Source organism: Entelurus aequoreus, linkage group LG02, assembly GCF_033978785.1.
Source record: "Entelurus aequoreus isolate RoL-2023_Sb linkage group LG02, RoL_Eaeq_v1.1, whole genome shotgun sequence".
Classification (NCBI taxonomy): Eukaryota; Metazoa; Chordata; class Actinopteri; order Syngnathiformes; family Syngnathidae; genus Entelurus; species Entelurus aequoreus.
In genome coordinates this window covers 12,872,315-12,887,637 of record NC_084732.1, presented here as the reverse complement: position 1 = coordinate 12,887,637, position 15,323 = coordinate 12,872,315, and the positions used below count along the sequence as shown (strand labels likewise).

Here is a 15,323-nt window from a genome sequence, read left to right as displayed (position 1 = left end):
CCGATAGTCGCCATCTTGGCTACTTAACGGAAGAGGAGGAACTAACACCGAGTGGTTGCAATTCATTAAAAATGATGAGAGGACAGGGGGAAACGATGCGTTTTTTGTTAAGTATAAGATTTGTGACGGTAGTACTGTCATTATTCGCTCCTTCGCAAACATATTAAGCATATATATTGAAAAACAAGTGCCCGAGTTAAAACTCAAGCCAAAGAGTCGTCAGTCGAGACAAGACAACTCTCTCACCATGACAATTTAACGGAAGAGGAGGAACTAACACGAGTGGTTGCAATGCATTAAAATAATGAGACGACAGGAGAAAACGATGCGCTTTTTTAAAGTATAATATTTGAAACCGCAGTACTGTCATTATTCGCTCCTTCGCGAACATATTCAACATATATATTGAAAAACAAGTGCCCGAGTTGAAACTCAAGCCAAAGCCAAAGAGTCGTCAGTCGAGACAAGATGGTTCTCTCGCCATGAAATGCACTCGATTTAACCTACAAAAAACGTGGCTTATTTTGAAACATTACAAAATAAATAATTATATAAGTTTTCAAATCGCACGCAAGCAAAGTAAAAGACTTTAAAGAACGTGTTTCGGAAACTTTATCGTAGTTGCCTGACGTCGGGGTGACGCGCACTCCCGGCTCCGCCTTTGTGGGCGCGTCTTAGTGACGTATTAGTAGGACGCAGGGAGGACTGATAAACAAGCTCCTCATCAAAACAAATCCGCAGCATCAACAGCTCGACGACCTCGCCCCGACTAGAAGACTAGAACCATTTGGATTCATCAGGTCAGTTTAAAACACGCTCGTTTCCCACTGTGACGAAACATGTAATCTGGTTTAATGTATATATACATATCAGCCGCGAATCTTTGTCTTTTTGTCCTGTGACGTCATATTGCTGCTGCAAAGGACAAGTCCACCCGAGAGGGCCTAAAATAACCAAATAACAATTTATTTATTCGGTTTTTTTTTTTGGACAGAACATATTTTTAACTAGACTAAGCTATGTGACGTATTGACGATTAAATCCCAATAATATGCATCGATGTTTACAATATTATGTTTAGGAACTTGCTTGAGTGGTAAACATGCAGAATATTGGGGGCCGCAGGGTCAGATCTACACATTATATAACATCTGTGCATCATCAGCCATACGTGCTCTGTTTTTAAACTCAGTTACGTCACTGTGACGTCATATGAGAGACAGCTGGAAGGTCCAAACCGGCGAGCTTTACCCCGCGTGGCCACAAGTGGGCGACAGTTGTAACGGGGGAAAAAATAACTGCAATTGCAATTCATCTTTATCGCTTCTTGTGTGTCTTTATTACCAAATTTTATTTTTTTAGACACTAAATTTATGTTACTGAATTTTTTGCGTTGGAATTTTTTTAACTGAATTTTTAAAGTTTTGATTGATTGATTGAGACTTTTATTAGTAGATTGCACAGTACAGTACATATTCCGTACAATTGACCACTAAATGGTAACACCCGAATACGTTTTTCAACTTGTTTAAGTCGGGGTCCACGTAAATCAATTTATGGTAAAGTAAAGTAATGCTGACAATTATGTTTTAATATAATAATTTTAGCAAAACGTGTGTGTTTAAAAAGTCAATGTTTTAAAACAGTGTTTTAAAATTCAGTGTAAAAACAATCAATCGAAAAAAAATCAGTGTATAAAAATTCTGTGCAGAAAAATTCAATTTAAAAATGTAAAACATTCAGTGTAAAAAAAACTCTGCAGAAAAAAAATATTGTATAACAATTCAGTATAAAAAAAATAAAATACAAATAAATCAATGCAGAAAAATTCATTGTGAAAAAAATCCAGTGCAGAAAAAAAATCATTGTATACAAATTCAATGTAAAAAAAAACAACCCAATAAATACAAAAATTCAGTGCAGAAAAATGTGTTGTAAAAAATAAGCGTATACAAATTCAGTGTAAAAAAACAACAATAAATAAAAAAATTAAGTGCAGAAAGATTCATTGTAAAAAAAAATCCAGTGCAAAAAAAAATATTGTATACAATTTCAGTGTAAAAAAATAATTACAAACAATTCAGTGCAGAAAAATTAATTGTGAAAAAAGCCAGTGCAGAAAAAATCATTGTATACAAATTCAATGTAAAAAACAAACAAACAATGAATGCAAAAATTCAGTGCAGAAAAATTTGTTGTTAAAAAATTCCAGTGCAGAAAAAATAAATGTATAAAAATTATGTGTAAAAAAAAAAACTATAAATAAAAAATGAGGTGCAGAAAAATTCATTGTTAAAAAAATCCAGTGTAGAATTTTTTTTATACAATTTCAGTGTAAAAAAATAACTATAAACAATTCAGTGCAGAAAAATTAATTCTAAAAAACAATCCTGCGCAGAAAAAACAATTGTATAAACTTTTAGTGTAAAAAAAAGACAATAAATAAAAAATGCAGTGCAAAACAATTAATTGTAAAAAAAAGTCCAGTGCAGAAAAAATAATTGTATAAAAATTCAGTGTAAAAAAACAATAAATAAAATAATTCAGTGCAGAAAAAAATAATTGTATAACATTTCAGTGAAGAAAAAAAAATAAAAATCAGTGCAGAAACATTAATTGTGAAAAAGTCCAGTGCAGAACAACATTGTATACAAATTCAATGTAAAAAAAACAACAATAAATACAAAACTTCAGTGCAGAAAAATTCATTTTAAATAAAATCCAGTGCAGAAAAAATAATTGTATACAAATTCAGTGTAAAGAAAAAAACAATAAATAAAAAAATGCAGTGCAGAAAAAATCATTTAAAAAATCCAGTGCAGAAAAAAATAATTGTTTACAAATTCAGTGTAAAAAAAAAACAAGGAATGAAAAAATGCAGTGCAGAAAAAATCCAGTGCAGAAAAAAATAATCTATACAAATTCAGTGTAAAAAAAAACCAATAAATACAAAATCCAGTGCAGAAAAATTAATTTTAAAAAAGAATCCAGTGCAGGTAAAATAATTGTATTAAAATTCAGTGTAAAAAAATAAAAAATGCAGTGCATAAAAATTAATTGTAAAAAAAATCCAGTGCAGGAAAAATAATTGTAAAAAAAAAAATCCAGTGCAGAAAAAAATAATTGTATAAAGATTCTGTGTAAAAAAAAATTGTTGCTTCAAATTGAATTGTTTAGACTGAATTTTTTTCTACATTGTTGTTCTTTTACATAGATTTTTTTTGTATACACTGATTTTTTTCTAGACTGAATTTATTTAGCACTTAATTTTAGAACACTGTATTTTAACAAATTTGTAAACACAAATTTTGCTCACAATTTTTTATTCAATGAAACTGTCAGCATCATTTTAACTAAAAACCTAAATTACATAAATTCAGTTTCTTCTCGTAATGAAGACACAAATAAAGCTTCATATTCTTGGAATATATTTTATTGTAAAAGCACGACAAACAGACATTTTAACACATCTGTCTCATAGGTTGCCGTGACGATGATTGGCAAGATCCTCTCCCACCTGCTCGGCGGCGGCGGCGGCGACTACGAGGCGAGCGATGACGTTCTTGGGGATCTGCTGGAGTCTGAGGAGGGCGGATGGGTGCTGATTAATCTGCCAGGTCAGCATTTAATTTAACATGACACTCACTCTGAGGGCCACGGGCTGACAGGTCAAAGGATGTGGCGACCATTTTTGTAGTTTTCACCTTCAAAACCAGTACAATATATCGATTTTTTCTTTAAAGAACTAGAAAATGCATTTTTGGTTGAAATTTTGTGTGAAGGCTGAAGAGCCAAAGCCGAAATGAAATGCTAACAGTTAGCACGCTGGCCAGATAGCACAAAGTAACAAAAAATATGAGCTTAAAAAGCTACCATGCTAACAGTAGTATGTTAACAATAGCATGCTTACAGTTAACATTAATGAAATATCAAAATATAAACTGTGAAATACCACCTAAAAAGCTAACATGCAAAGTTAGCATTTGTGAAATACCAAAATATGACACTGAGATGTATACCTGCTAAATTAGCCCCCCAAAAAAGCTAGTACGTATGCTAATGTTAGCATGCTCACAGTTAGCATTAGTGAAATACCAAAATATGACACGGGTGTATACCATTTTAAATTAGCTAAAAAAAAAAAAAGCTAGCATGCTAATTAACATGCGTCAAGTACCAAAATATATCACTCTGAGGTGTGTATGTAAAAAAATAGTTTAACATGCTAGCATGCTATTGTTAGCATGCTTTAAGTGTCAAAATATAACTATGCTGTACATACTGTATACTAACAAATTTTACTTTAAAAATGCTAGCATACTAACGTTAGCATGCTAATTCGTCACATAACACAATATTTGACGCCGAGGTGTGTTCCTTCAAAATAAGCAAAAAAGCTAGCATGCTAGTATTAGCATGTTTATAGTTAGCATTAGTTAAATATCAAAATATGACACCGAGGTGTATACTTGCTAAAAAAGCTAGATTGCGAATGTTAGCATACTTAGTTAGCATTAGAGAAACACCGAAATATGACGCTGAGGTGTATACCTGGTAAACTAGCTAGAAAATGCTAATCTTAGTATTCTAAAATGCTAACTAACATGTGTCAAGTACCAAAATATATCACAGTGTACATTTAAAAAAACGTGTTTAAAATGCTACCATACTAACGTTTGCATACTAATTCGTCACAGAACACAATATTTGACGCCGAGGTGTGTACCCGCAAAATAAGCAAAAAACCTAGCATGCTAGCATTAGCAGGCTTATAGTTAGCATTAGTTAAATATCAAAATATGACACCGAGGTGTAGATCTGCTAAAAAAGCTAGATTGCGAATGTTAGCATACTTAGTTAGCATTAGAGAAACACCGAAATATGACGCTGAGGTGTATACCTGCTAAATTACCTAGAAAATGCTAATTTTAGCATTCTAAAATGCTAACTAACATGCGTCAAGTACCAAAATATATCACAGTGTACCTTTTTTTAAAACTTGTTTAAAGTGCTAGCATACTAACGTTAGCATGCTAATTCGTCACAGAACACAATATTTGACGCCGAGGTGTGTACCTTCAAAATAAGCAAAAAAGCTAGCATGCTAGTATTAGCATGTTTATAGTTAGCATTAGTTAAATATCAAAATATGACACCGAGGTGTATACCTGCTAAAAAAAAGCTAGATTGCGAATGTTAGCATACTTAGTTAGCATTAGAGAAACACCGAAATATGACGCTGAGGTGTACACCTGGTAAATTACCTAGAAAATGCTAATCTTAGCATTCTAAAATGCTAACTAACATGCGTCAAGTACCAAAATATATCACAGTGTACCTTTTTTTTTAAAACTTGTTTAAAATGCTAGCATACTAACGTTAGCATGCTAATTCGTCACAAAACACAATATTTGACACCGAGGTGTGTACCTGGAAAATAAGCAAAAAAGCTAGCATGCTAGTAGTAGCATGTTTCTAGTTAGCATTAGTTAAATATCAAAATATGACACCGAGGTGTATACTTGCTAAAAAAGCTAGATTGCGAATGTTAGCATACTTAGTTAGCATTAGAGAAACACCGAAATATGACGCTGAGGTGTATACCTGCTAAATTACCTAGAAAATGCTAATTTAGCATTCTAAAATGCTAACTAACATGCATCAAGTACCAAAATATATCAGTGTACCTTTTTTAAAAACGTGTTTAAAAAGCTAGCATACTAACGTTTGCATACTAATTCGTCCCAGAACACAATATTTGACGCCGAGGTGTGTACCCGCAAAATAAGCAAAAAACCTAGCATGCTAGCATTATCATGCTTATAGTTAGCATTAGTTAAATATCAAAATATGACACCGAGGTGTAGATCTGCTAAAAAAGCTAGATTGCGAATGTTAGCATACTTAGTTAGCATTAGAGAAACACCGAAATATGACGCTGAGGTATACACCTGGTAAATTACCTAGAAAATGCTAATCTTAGCATTCTAAAATGCTAACTAACATGCGTCAAGTACCAAAATATATCACAGTGTACCTTTTTTTAAAACTTGTTTAAAATGCTAGCATACTAACGTTAGCATGCTAATTCGTCACAGAACACAATATTTGACGCCGAGGTGTGTACCTGCAAAATAAGCAAAAAAAGCTAGCATGCTAGCATTAGCATGCTTATAGTTAGCATTAGTTAAATATCAAAATATGACACCGAGGTGTATACCTGCTAAAAAAAAAGCTAGATTGCGAATGTTAGCATACTTAGTTAGCATTAGTGAAACACTGAAATATGACACTGAGGTGTATACCTGGTAAACTAGCTATAAAATGCTAATCTTAGCATTCTAAAATGCTAACTAACATGCGTCAAGTACCAAAATATATCACAGTGTACCTTTTTTTTAAAAACTTGTTTAAAATGCTAGCATACTAACGTTAGCATGCTAGTTCGTCACAAAACACAATATTTGACGCCGAGGTGTGTACCCGCAAAATAAGCAAAAAACCTAGCATGCTAGCATTAGCATGCTTATAGTTAGCATTAGTTAAATATCAAAATATGACACAGAGGTGTATACCTGCTAAAAAAAAGCTAGATTGCGAATGTTAGCATACTTAGTTAGCATTAGAGAAACACCGAAATATGACGCTGAGGTGTATACCTGCTAAATTACCTAGAAAATGCTAATCTTAGCACTCTAAAATGCTAACTAACATGCATCAAGTACCAAAATATATCAGTGTACCTTTTTTAAAAACGTGTTTAAAAAGCTAGCATACTAACGTTTGCATACTAATTCGTCCCAGAACACAATATTTGACGCCGAGGTGTGTACCCGCAAAATAAGCAAAAAACCTAGCATGCTAGCATTAGCATGTTTCTAGTTAGCATTAGTTAAATATCAAAATATGACACCGAGGTGTATACTTGCTAAAAAAGCTAGATTGCGAATGTTAGCATACTTAGTTAGCATTAGAGAAACACCGAAATATGACGCTGAGGTGTATACCTGGTAAACTAGCTAGAAAATGCTAATCTTAGCATTCTAGAATGCTAACTAACATGCATCAAGTACCAAAATATATCAGTGTACCTTTTTTAAAAACGTGTTTAAAAAGCTAGCATGCTAACGCTAGCATGCTGATTCGTCACAAAACACAATATTTGACGCCGAGGTGTGTACCTGCAAAATAAGCAAAAAAAGCTAGCATGCAAGAATTAGCATGCTTATAGTTAGCATTAGTTAAATATCAAAATATGACACCGAGGTGTAGATCTGCTAAAAAAGCTAGATTGCGAATGTTAGCATACTTAGTTAGCATTAAAGAAACACCGAAATATGACGCTGAGGTGTACACCTGGTAAATTAGCTAGAAAATGCTAATCTTAGCATTCTAAAATGCTAACTAACATGTGTCAAGTACCAAAATATATCACAGTGTACCTTTTTTTAAAACTTGTTTAAAATGCTAGCATACTAACGTTAGCATGCTAATTCGTCACAAAACACAATATTTGACGCCGAGGTGTGTACCTGCAAAATAAGCAAAAAAGCTAGCATGCTAGTATTAGCATGTTTATAGTTAGCATTAGTTAAATATCAAAATATGACACAGAGGTGTATACCTGCTAAAAAAAAGCTAGATTGCGAATGTTAGCATACTTAGTTAGCATTAGAGAAACACCGAAATATGACGCTGAGGTGTATACCTGCTAAATTACCTAGAAAATGCTAATCTTAGCATTCTAAAATGCTAACTAACATGCATCAAGTACCAAAATATATCAGTGTACCTTTTTTAAAAACGTGTTTAAAAAGCTAGCATACTAACGTTTGCATACTAATTCGTCCCAGAACACAATATTTGACGCCGAGGTGTGTACCCGCAAAATAAGCAAAAAACCTAGCATGCTAGCATTAGCATGTTTCTAGTTAGCATTAGTTAAATATCAAAATATGACACCGAGGTGTATACCTGCTAAAAAAGCTAGATTGCGAATGTTAGCATACTTAGTTAGCATTAGAGAAACACCGAAATATGACGCTGAGGTGTACACCTGGTAAATTAGCTAGAAAATGCTAATCTTAGCATTCTAAAATGCTAACTAACATGTGTCAAGTACCAAAATATATCACAGTGTACCTTTTTTTAAAACTTGTTTAAAATGCTAGCATACTAACGTTAGCATGCTAATTCGTCACAAAACACAATAGTTGACGCCGAGGTGTGTACCTGCAAAATAAGGAAAAAAGCTAGCATGCTAGTATTAGCATGTTTATAGTTAGCATTAGTTAAATATCAAAATATGACACCGAGGTGTATACCTGCTAAAAAAAAGCTAGATTGCGAATGTTAGCATACTTAGTTAGCATTAGAGAAACACCGAAATATGACGCTGAGGTGATGCTAATCTTAGCATTCTAAAATGCTAACTAACATGCATCAAGTACCAAAATATATCAGTGTACCTTTTTTAAAAACGTGTTTAAAAAGCTAGCATACTAACGTTTGCATACTAATTCGTCCCAGAACACAATATTTGACGCCGAGGTGTGTACCCGCAAAATAAGCAAAAAACCTAGCATGCTAGCATTAGCATGTTTCTAGTTAGCATTAGTTAAATATCAAAATATGACACGAGGTGTATACCTGCTAAAAAAAAGCTAGATTGCGAATGTTAGCATACTTAGTTAGCATTAGAGAAACACCGAAATATGACGCTGAGGTGTATACCTGGTAAACTAGCTAGAAAATGCTAATCTTAGCATTCTAGAATGCTAACTAACATGCATCAAGTACCAAAATATATCAGTGTACCTTTTTTAAAAACGTGTTTAAAAAGCTAGCATGCTAACGCTAGCATGCTGATTCGTCACAAAACACAATATTTGACGCCGAGGTGTGTACCTGCAAAATAAGCAAAAAAAGCTAGCATGCAAGAATTAGCATGCTTATATTTAGCATTAGTTAAATATCAAAATATGACACCGAGGTGTAGATCTGCTAAAAAAGCTAGATTGCGAATGTTAGCATACTTAGTTAGCATTAGAGAAACACCGAAATATGACGCTGAGGTGTACACCTGGTAAATTAGCTAGAAAATGCTAATCTTAGTATTCTAAAATGCTAACTAACATGTGTCAAGTACCAAAATATATCACAGTGTACCTTTAAAAAAACGTGTTTAAAATGCTAGCATGCTAACGTTAGCATGCTAATTCGTCACAAAACACAATATTTGACGCCGAGGTGTGTACCCGCAAAATAAGCAAAAAAGCTAGCATGCTAGTATTAGCATGTTTATAGTTAGCATTAGATAAATATCAAAATATGACACCGAGGTGTATACCTGCTAAAAAAAAGCTAGATTGCGAATGTTAGCATACTTAGTTAGCATTAGAGAAACACCGAAATATGACGCTGAGGTGTATACCTGGTAAACTAGCTAGAAAATGCTAATCTTAGTATTCTAAAATGCTAACTAACATGTGTCAAGTACCAAAATATATCACAGTGTACCTTTAAAAAAACGTGTTTAAAATGCTAGCATGCTAACGTTAGCATGCTAATTCGTCACAAAACACAATATTTGACGCCGAGTTGTGTACCTTCAAAATAAGCAAAAAAGCTAGCATGCTAGTATTAGCATGTTTATAGTTAGCATTAGTTAAATATCAAAATATGACACCGAGGTGTATACCTGCTAAAAAAAAGCTAGATTGCGAATGTTAGCATACTTAGTTAGCATTAGAGAAACACCGAAATATGACGCTGAGGTGTATACCTGGTAAACTAGCTAGAAAATGCTAATCTTAGCATTCTAAAATGCTAACTAACATGCATCAAGTACCAAAATATTTCAGTGTACCTTTTTTAAAAACGTGTTTAAAAAGCTAGCATGCTAACGCTAGCATGCTAATTCGTCACAAAACACAATATTTGACGCCGAGGTGTGTACCTGCAAAATAAGCAAAAAAAACCTAGCATGCTAGCATTAGCATGCTTATAGTTAGCATTAGTTAAATATCAAAATATGACACCGAGGTGTATACCTGCTAAAAAAAAAGCTAGATTGCGAATGTTAGCATACTTAGTTAGCATTAGAGAAACACCGAAATATGACGCTGAGGTGTATACCTGGTAAACTACCTAGAAAATGCTAATCTTAGCATTCTAAAATGCTAACTAACATGCGTCAAGTACCAAAATATATCACAGTGTACCTTTTTTTAAAAACTTGTTTAAAATGCTAGCATACTAACGTTAGCATACTAATTCGTCACAGAACACAATATTTGACGCCGAGGTGTGTACCTTCAAAATAAGCAAAACAGCTAGCATGCTAGCATTAGCATGTTTATAGTTAGCTTTAGTTAAATATCAAAATATGACACCGAGGTGTATACCTGCTAAAAAAAGCTAGATTGCGAATGTTAGCATACTTAGTTAGCACTAGAGAAACACCGAAATATGACGCTGAGGTGTATACCTGCTAAATTAGCTAGAAAATGCTAATCTTAACATTCTAAAATGCTAACTAACATGCGTCAAGTACGAAAATATATCACAGTGTATCTTTAAAAAAACGTGTTTAAAATGCTAGCATACTAAAGTTTGCATACTAATTCGTCACAGAACACAATATTTGACGCCGAGGTGTGTACCCGCAAAATACCTAGCATGCTAGCATTAGCATGCTTATAGTTAGCATTAGTTAAATATCAAAATATGACAGAGGTGTATATCTGCTAAAAAAAAAGCTAGATTGCGTATGTTAGCATACTTAGTTAGCATTAGGGAAACACTGAAATATGACGCTGAGGTGTATACTTGCTAAATTACCTAGAAAATGCTAATCTTAGCATTCTAAAATGCTAACTAACATGTGTCAAGTACCAAAATATATCACAGTGTAGCTTTAAAAAAACGTGTTTAAAATGCTAGCATGCTAACGTTAGCATGCTAACTCGTCACAGAACACAATATTTGACGCCGAGGTGTGTACCTTCAAAATAAGCAAAAAAGCTAGCATGCTAGTATTAGCATGTTTATAGTTAGCAATAGTTAAATATCAAAATATGACACCGAGGTGTATACCTGCTAAAAAAAAGCTAGATTGCGAATGTTAGCATACTTAGTTAGCATTAGAGAAACACCGAAATATGACGCTGAGGTGTATACCTGCTAAATTAGCTAGAAAATGCTAATCTTAGCATTATAAAATGCTAACTAACATGCGTCAAGTACCAAAATATATCAGTGTACCTTTAAAAAAACGTGTTTAAAATGCTAGCATACTAACGTTAGCATGCTAATTCGTCACAGAACACAATATTTGACGCCGAGGTGTGTACCTTCAAAATAAGCAAAAAACCTAGCATGCTAGCATTAGCATGTTTCTAGTTAGCATTAGTTAAATATCAAAATATGACACCGAGGTGTATACTTGCTAAAAAAGCTAGATTGCGAATGTTAGCATACTTAGTTAGCATTAGAGAAACACCGAAATATGACGCTGAGGTGTATACCTGCTAAATTACCTAGAAAATGCTAATCTTAGCATTCTAAAATGCTAACTAACATGCGTCAAGTACCAAAATATATCAGTGTACCTTTTTTTAAAACTTGTTTAAAATGCTAGCATACTAACGTTAGCATGCTAATTCGTCACAGAACACAATATTTGACGCCGAGGTGTGTACCTTCAAAATAAGCAAAAAAGCTAGCATGCTAGTATTAGCATGTTTATAGTTAGCAATAGTTAAATATCAAAATATGACACCGAGGTGTATACCTGCTAAAAAAAAGCTAGATTGCGAATGTTAGCATACTTAGTTAGCATTAGAGAAACACCGAAATATGATGCTGAGGTGTATACCTGCTAAATTACCTAGAAAATGCTAATCTTAGCATTCTAAAATGCTAACTAACATGCATCAAGTACCAAAATATATCAGTGTACCTTTTTTTAAAAACGTGTTTAAAAAGCTAGCATACTAACGTTTCCATACTAATTCGTCACATAACACAATATTTGACGCCGAGGTGTGTACCCGAAAAATAAGCAAAAAAGCTAGCATGCTAGTATTAGCATGTTTCTAGTTAGCATTAGTTAAATATCAAAATATGACACCGAGGTGTATACCTGCTAAAAAAAGCTAGATTGCGAATGTTAGCATACTTAGTTAGCATTAGAGAAACACCGAAATATGACGCTGAGGTGTATACCTGCTAAATTACCTAGAAAATGCTAATCTTAGCATTCTAAAATGCTAACTAACATGCATCAAGTACCAAAATATATCAGTGTACCTTTTTTAAAAACGTGTTTAAAAAGCTAGCATGCTAACGTTAGCATGCTAATTCGTCACAAAACACAATATTTGACGCCAAGGTGTGTACCTTCAAAATAAACAAAAAAGCTAGCATGCTAGTATTAGCATGTTTATAGTTAGCATTAGTTAAATATCAAAATATGACACAGAGGTGTATACCTGCTAAAAAAAAGCTAGATTGCGAATGTTAGCATACTTAGTTAGCATTAGAGAAACACCGAAATATGACGCTGAGGTGTATACCTGGTAAACTAGCTAGAAAATGCTAATCCTAGCATTCTAAAATGCTAACTAACATGCATCAAGTACCAAAATATATCAGTGTACCTTTTTTAAAAACGTGTTTAAAAAGCTAGCATGCTAACTTTAGCATGCTAATTCGTCACAAAACACAATATTTGACGCCGAGGTGTGTACCTTCAAAATAAGCAAAAAAGCTAGCATGCTAGTATTAGCATGTTTATAGTTAGCATTAGTTAAATATCAAAATATGACACCGAGGTGTATACCTGCTAAAAAAAAGCTAGATTGCGAATGTTAGCATACTTAGTTAGCATTAGAGAAACACCGAAATATGACGCTGAGGTGTATACCTGCTAAATTACCTAGAAAATGCTAATCTTAGCATTCTAAAATGCTAACTAACATGCATCAAGTACCAAAATATATCAGTGTACCTTTTTTAAAAACGTGTTTAAAAAGCTAGCATACTAACGTTTGCATACTAATTCGTCCCAGAACACAATATTTAACGCCGAGGTGTGTACCTGCAAAATAAGAAAAAAAGCTAGCATGCTAGTATTAGCATGTTTATAGTTAGCAATAGTTAAATATCAAAATATGACACCGAGGTGTATACCTGCTAAAAAAAAGCTAGATTGCGAATGTTAGCATACTTAGTTAGCATTAGAGAAACACCGAAATATGACGCTGAGGTGTATACCTGCTAAATTACCTAGAAAATGCTAATCTTAGCATTCTAAAATGCTAACTAACATGCGTCAAGTACCAAAATATATCACAGTGTACCTTTTTTTTTAAACTTGTTTAAAATGCTAGCATACTAACGTTAGCATGCTAACTCGTCACAGAACACAATATTTGACGCCGAGGTGTGTACCCGTAAAATAAGCAAAAAACCTAGCATGCTAGCATTAGCATGCTTATAGTTAGCATTAGTTAAATATCAAAATATGACACCGAGGTGTATACCTGCTAAAAAAGCTAGATTGCGAATGTTAGCATACTTAGTTAGCATTAGAGAAACACCGAAATATGACGCTGAGGTGTATACCTGCTAAATTACCTAGAAATGCTAATCTTAGCATTCTAAAATGCTAACTAACATGCATCAAGCACCAAAATATATCAGTGTACCTTTTTTAAAAAAGTGTTTAAAAAGCTAGCATACTAACGTTTGCATACTAATTCGTCCCAGAACACAATATTTGACGCCGAGGTGTGTACCCGCAAAATAAGCAAAAAACCTAGCATGCTAGCATTAGCATGCTTATAGTTAGCATTAGTTAAATATCAAAATATGACACCGAGGTGTATACTTGCTAAAAAAGCTAGATTGCGAATGTTAGCATACTTAGTTAGCATTAGAGAAACACCGAAATATGACGCTGAGGTGTATACCTGGTAAACTACCTAGAAAATGCTAATCTTAGCATTCTAAAATGCTAACTAACATGCGTCAAGTACCAAAATACATCACAGTGTACCTTTAAAAAAACGTGTTTAAAATGCTAGCATGCTAACGCTAGCATGCTGTAAGTAATAATAATATTAAAAAGAACATTATTCCGTACTCAAGATGTTCCTGTGACAGATAACGGGCCCCTGACGTCGGCGCCTGCCGCGGACCCCCTGGAGGACCTGCTGATCGAGCACCCCAGCATGTCCGTCTACCAGATGAGACGCAGGATGAGTGGCGCCGAGGAAGAGGAGGACGGCTCGGACGAAGATGAGGAGAACTCTCCGAGGTGACGTCACGCTCTTTCCCACAGGAAGTGGTCTGTTCCAGTGTCGACACGCGGCCATAACAAACCTTTACATAAGCAGATGTTGCGTTCAATGACCACCAGGGGGCGTGTCATGTGACCCATGCTGTTTTTACCCCCGCAGGCCCGTGGAAGTGAGGAGGCACATCTCCTGGCGCCTGGCGGCGTGGGGCGTCCCGCTGCCCGCCAACCTGCAATTGCTCCGCCTCCAGCGGGCCGAGCGCAAGAAGCTGAGCCGCGGCGTCCTCGCCAGGCAGAACCTGCTCAAGACGCGCTGCTCGCCGTCGGAGAGACGCTACAAGCAGCCCAGCCAGCGCCTCTACAACTACTGAGACGCCATCTTGGACCCCATCCAGCCGTCCGGAGTGGAACTTAGACAGGAAGTGACGTGGATGTGCCTTCAAAATAAGTTCCACATTTGACTGACTTCCTGTTTGCTGGTGTAAATAATGTTTTCTATTTGTGTCTATTTATCTAATCTACAATTATTTATCAAATCTACAATACACTTTTGCTCACGGAGAAGCGTCTTTGTCGGCTCCCTACCATCAAGTACACACAAGTACTATGATAAAGTACACACAAGTACTATGATAAAGTACACACAAGTACTATCATAATAAAGTACACACAAATACTATCATAAAGTACACACAAATATCATGATAAAGTACACAAAAGTACTATCATAATAAAATACACACAAATATCATGATAAAGTACACACAAGTACTATCATAAAGTACACACAAATATGATAAAGTACTCACAAATACTATCATAAAGTACACACAAATACTGCCATTAAGTACACCTAAGTACTACCAAAAAGTACACACAAGTGCTACCATCAAGTACCATAAAATACAATTACTACTACTAAGTAGACATTAGTACTACCATGAAGTACACACAAGTACTATCAAGTACACACAAGTACTACCATCAAGTACACACAATACCATTAAGTACACCTAAGTAC

At 34.5% G+C, this 15,323-nt stretch overlaps 1 protein-coding gene and 1 long non-coding RNA gene across 3 annotated transcripts; one reads left to right on the top strand and one right to left on the bottom strand.

Moving 5' to 3' along the window:
• The first annotated feature begins 22 nt into the window (after nucleotides 1-22).
• Nucleotides 23-14,912, top strand: si:ch211-260e23.9 (uncharacterized protein LOC555795 homolog). Of its 2 annotated transcripts, none has more exons than XM_062022069.1 (4): nucleotides 23-106; nucleotides 3,482-3,617; nucleotides 14,170-14,323; nucleotides 14,466-14,912. In XM_062022069.1, exons 2-4 carry the CDS (start codon nucleotides 3,494-3,496, stop codon nucleotides 14,671-14,673), a joined length of 486 nt encoding a protein of 161 aa, XP_061878053.1. In that variant the 5' UTR covers nucleotides 23-106; nucleotides 3,482-3,493; the 3' UTR covers nucleotides 14,674-14,912. The 2 variants fall into 2 exon arrangements, with proteins under 2 accessions (XP_061878053.1, XP_061878044.1); XM_062022060.1 differs by lacking the exon at nucleotides 23-106 and adding an exon at nucleotides 644-800 and having other exon boundaries at nucleotides 14,466-14,908.
• LOC133630480 (uncharacterized) lies at nucleotides 3,400-14,743 on the bottom strand. Its single transcript, XR_009821260.1, has 4 exons — nucleotides 14,458-14,743; nucleotides 14,150-14,388; nucleotides 3,647-3,704; nucleotides 3,400-3,581 (listed from the first exon to the last, which is right to left on the bottom strand). It is a non-coding gene; the product is annotated as an uncharacterized LOC133630480 (long non-coding RNA).
• Nucleotides 14,913-15,323: the final 411 nt, after the last annotated feature.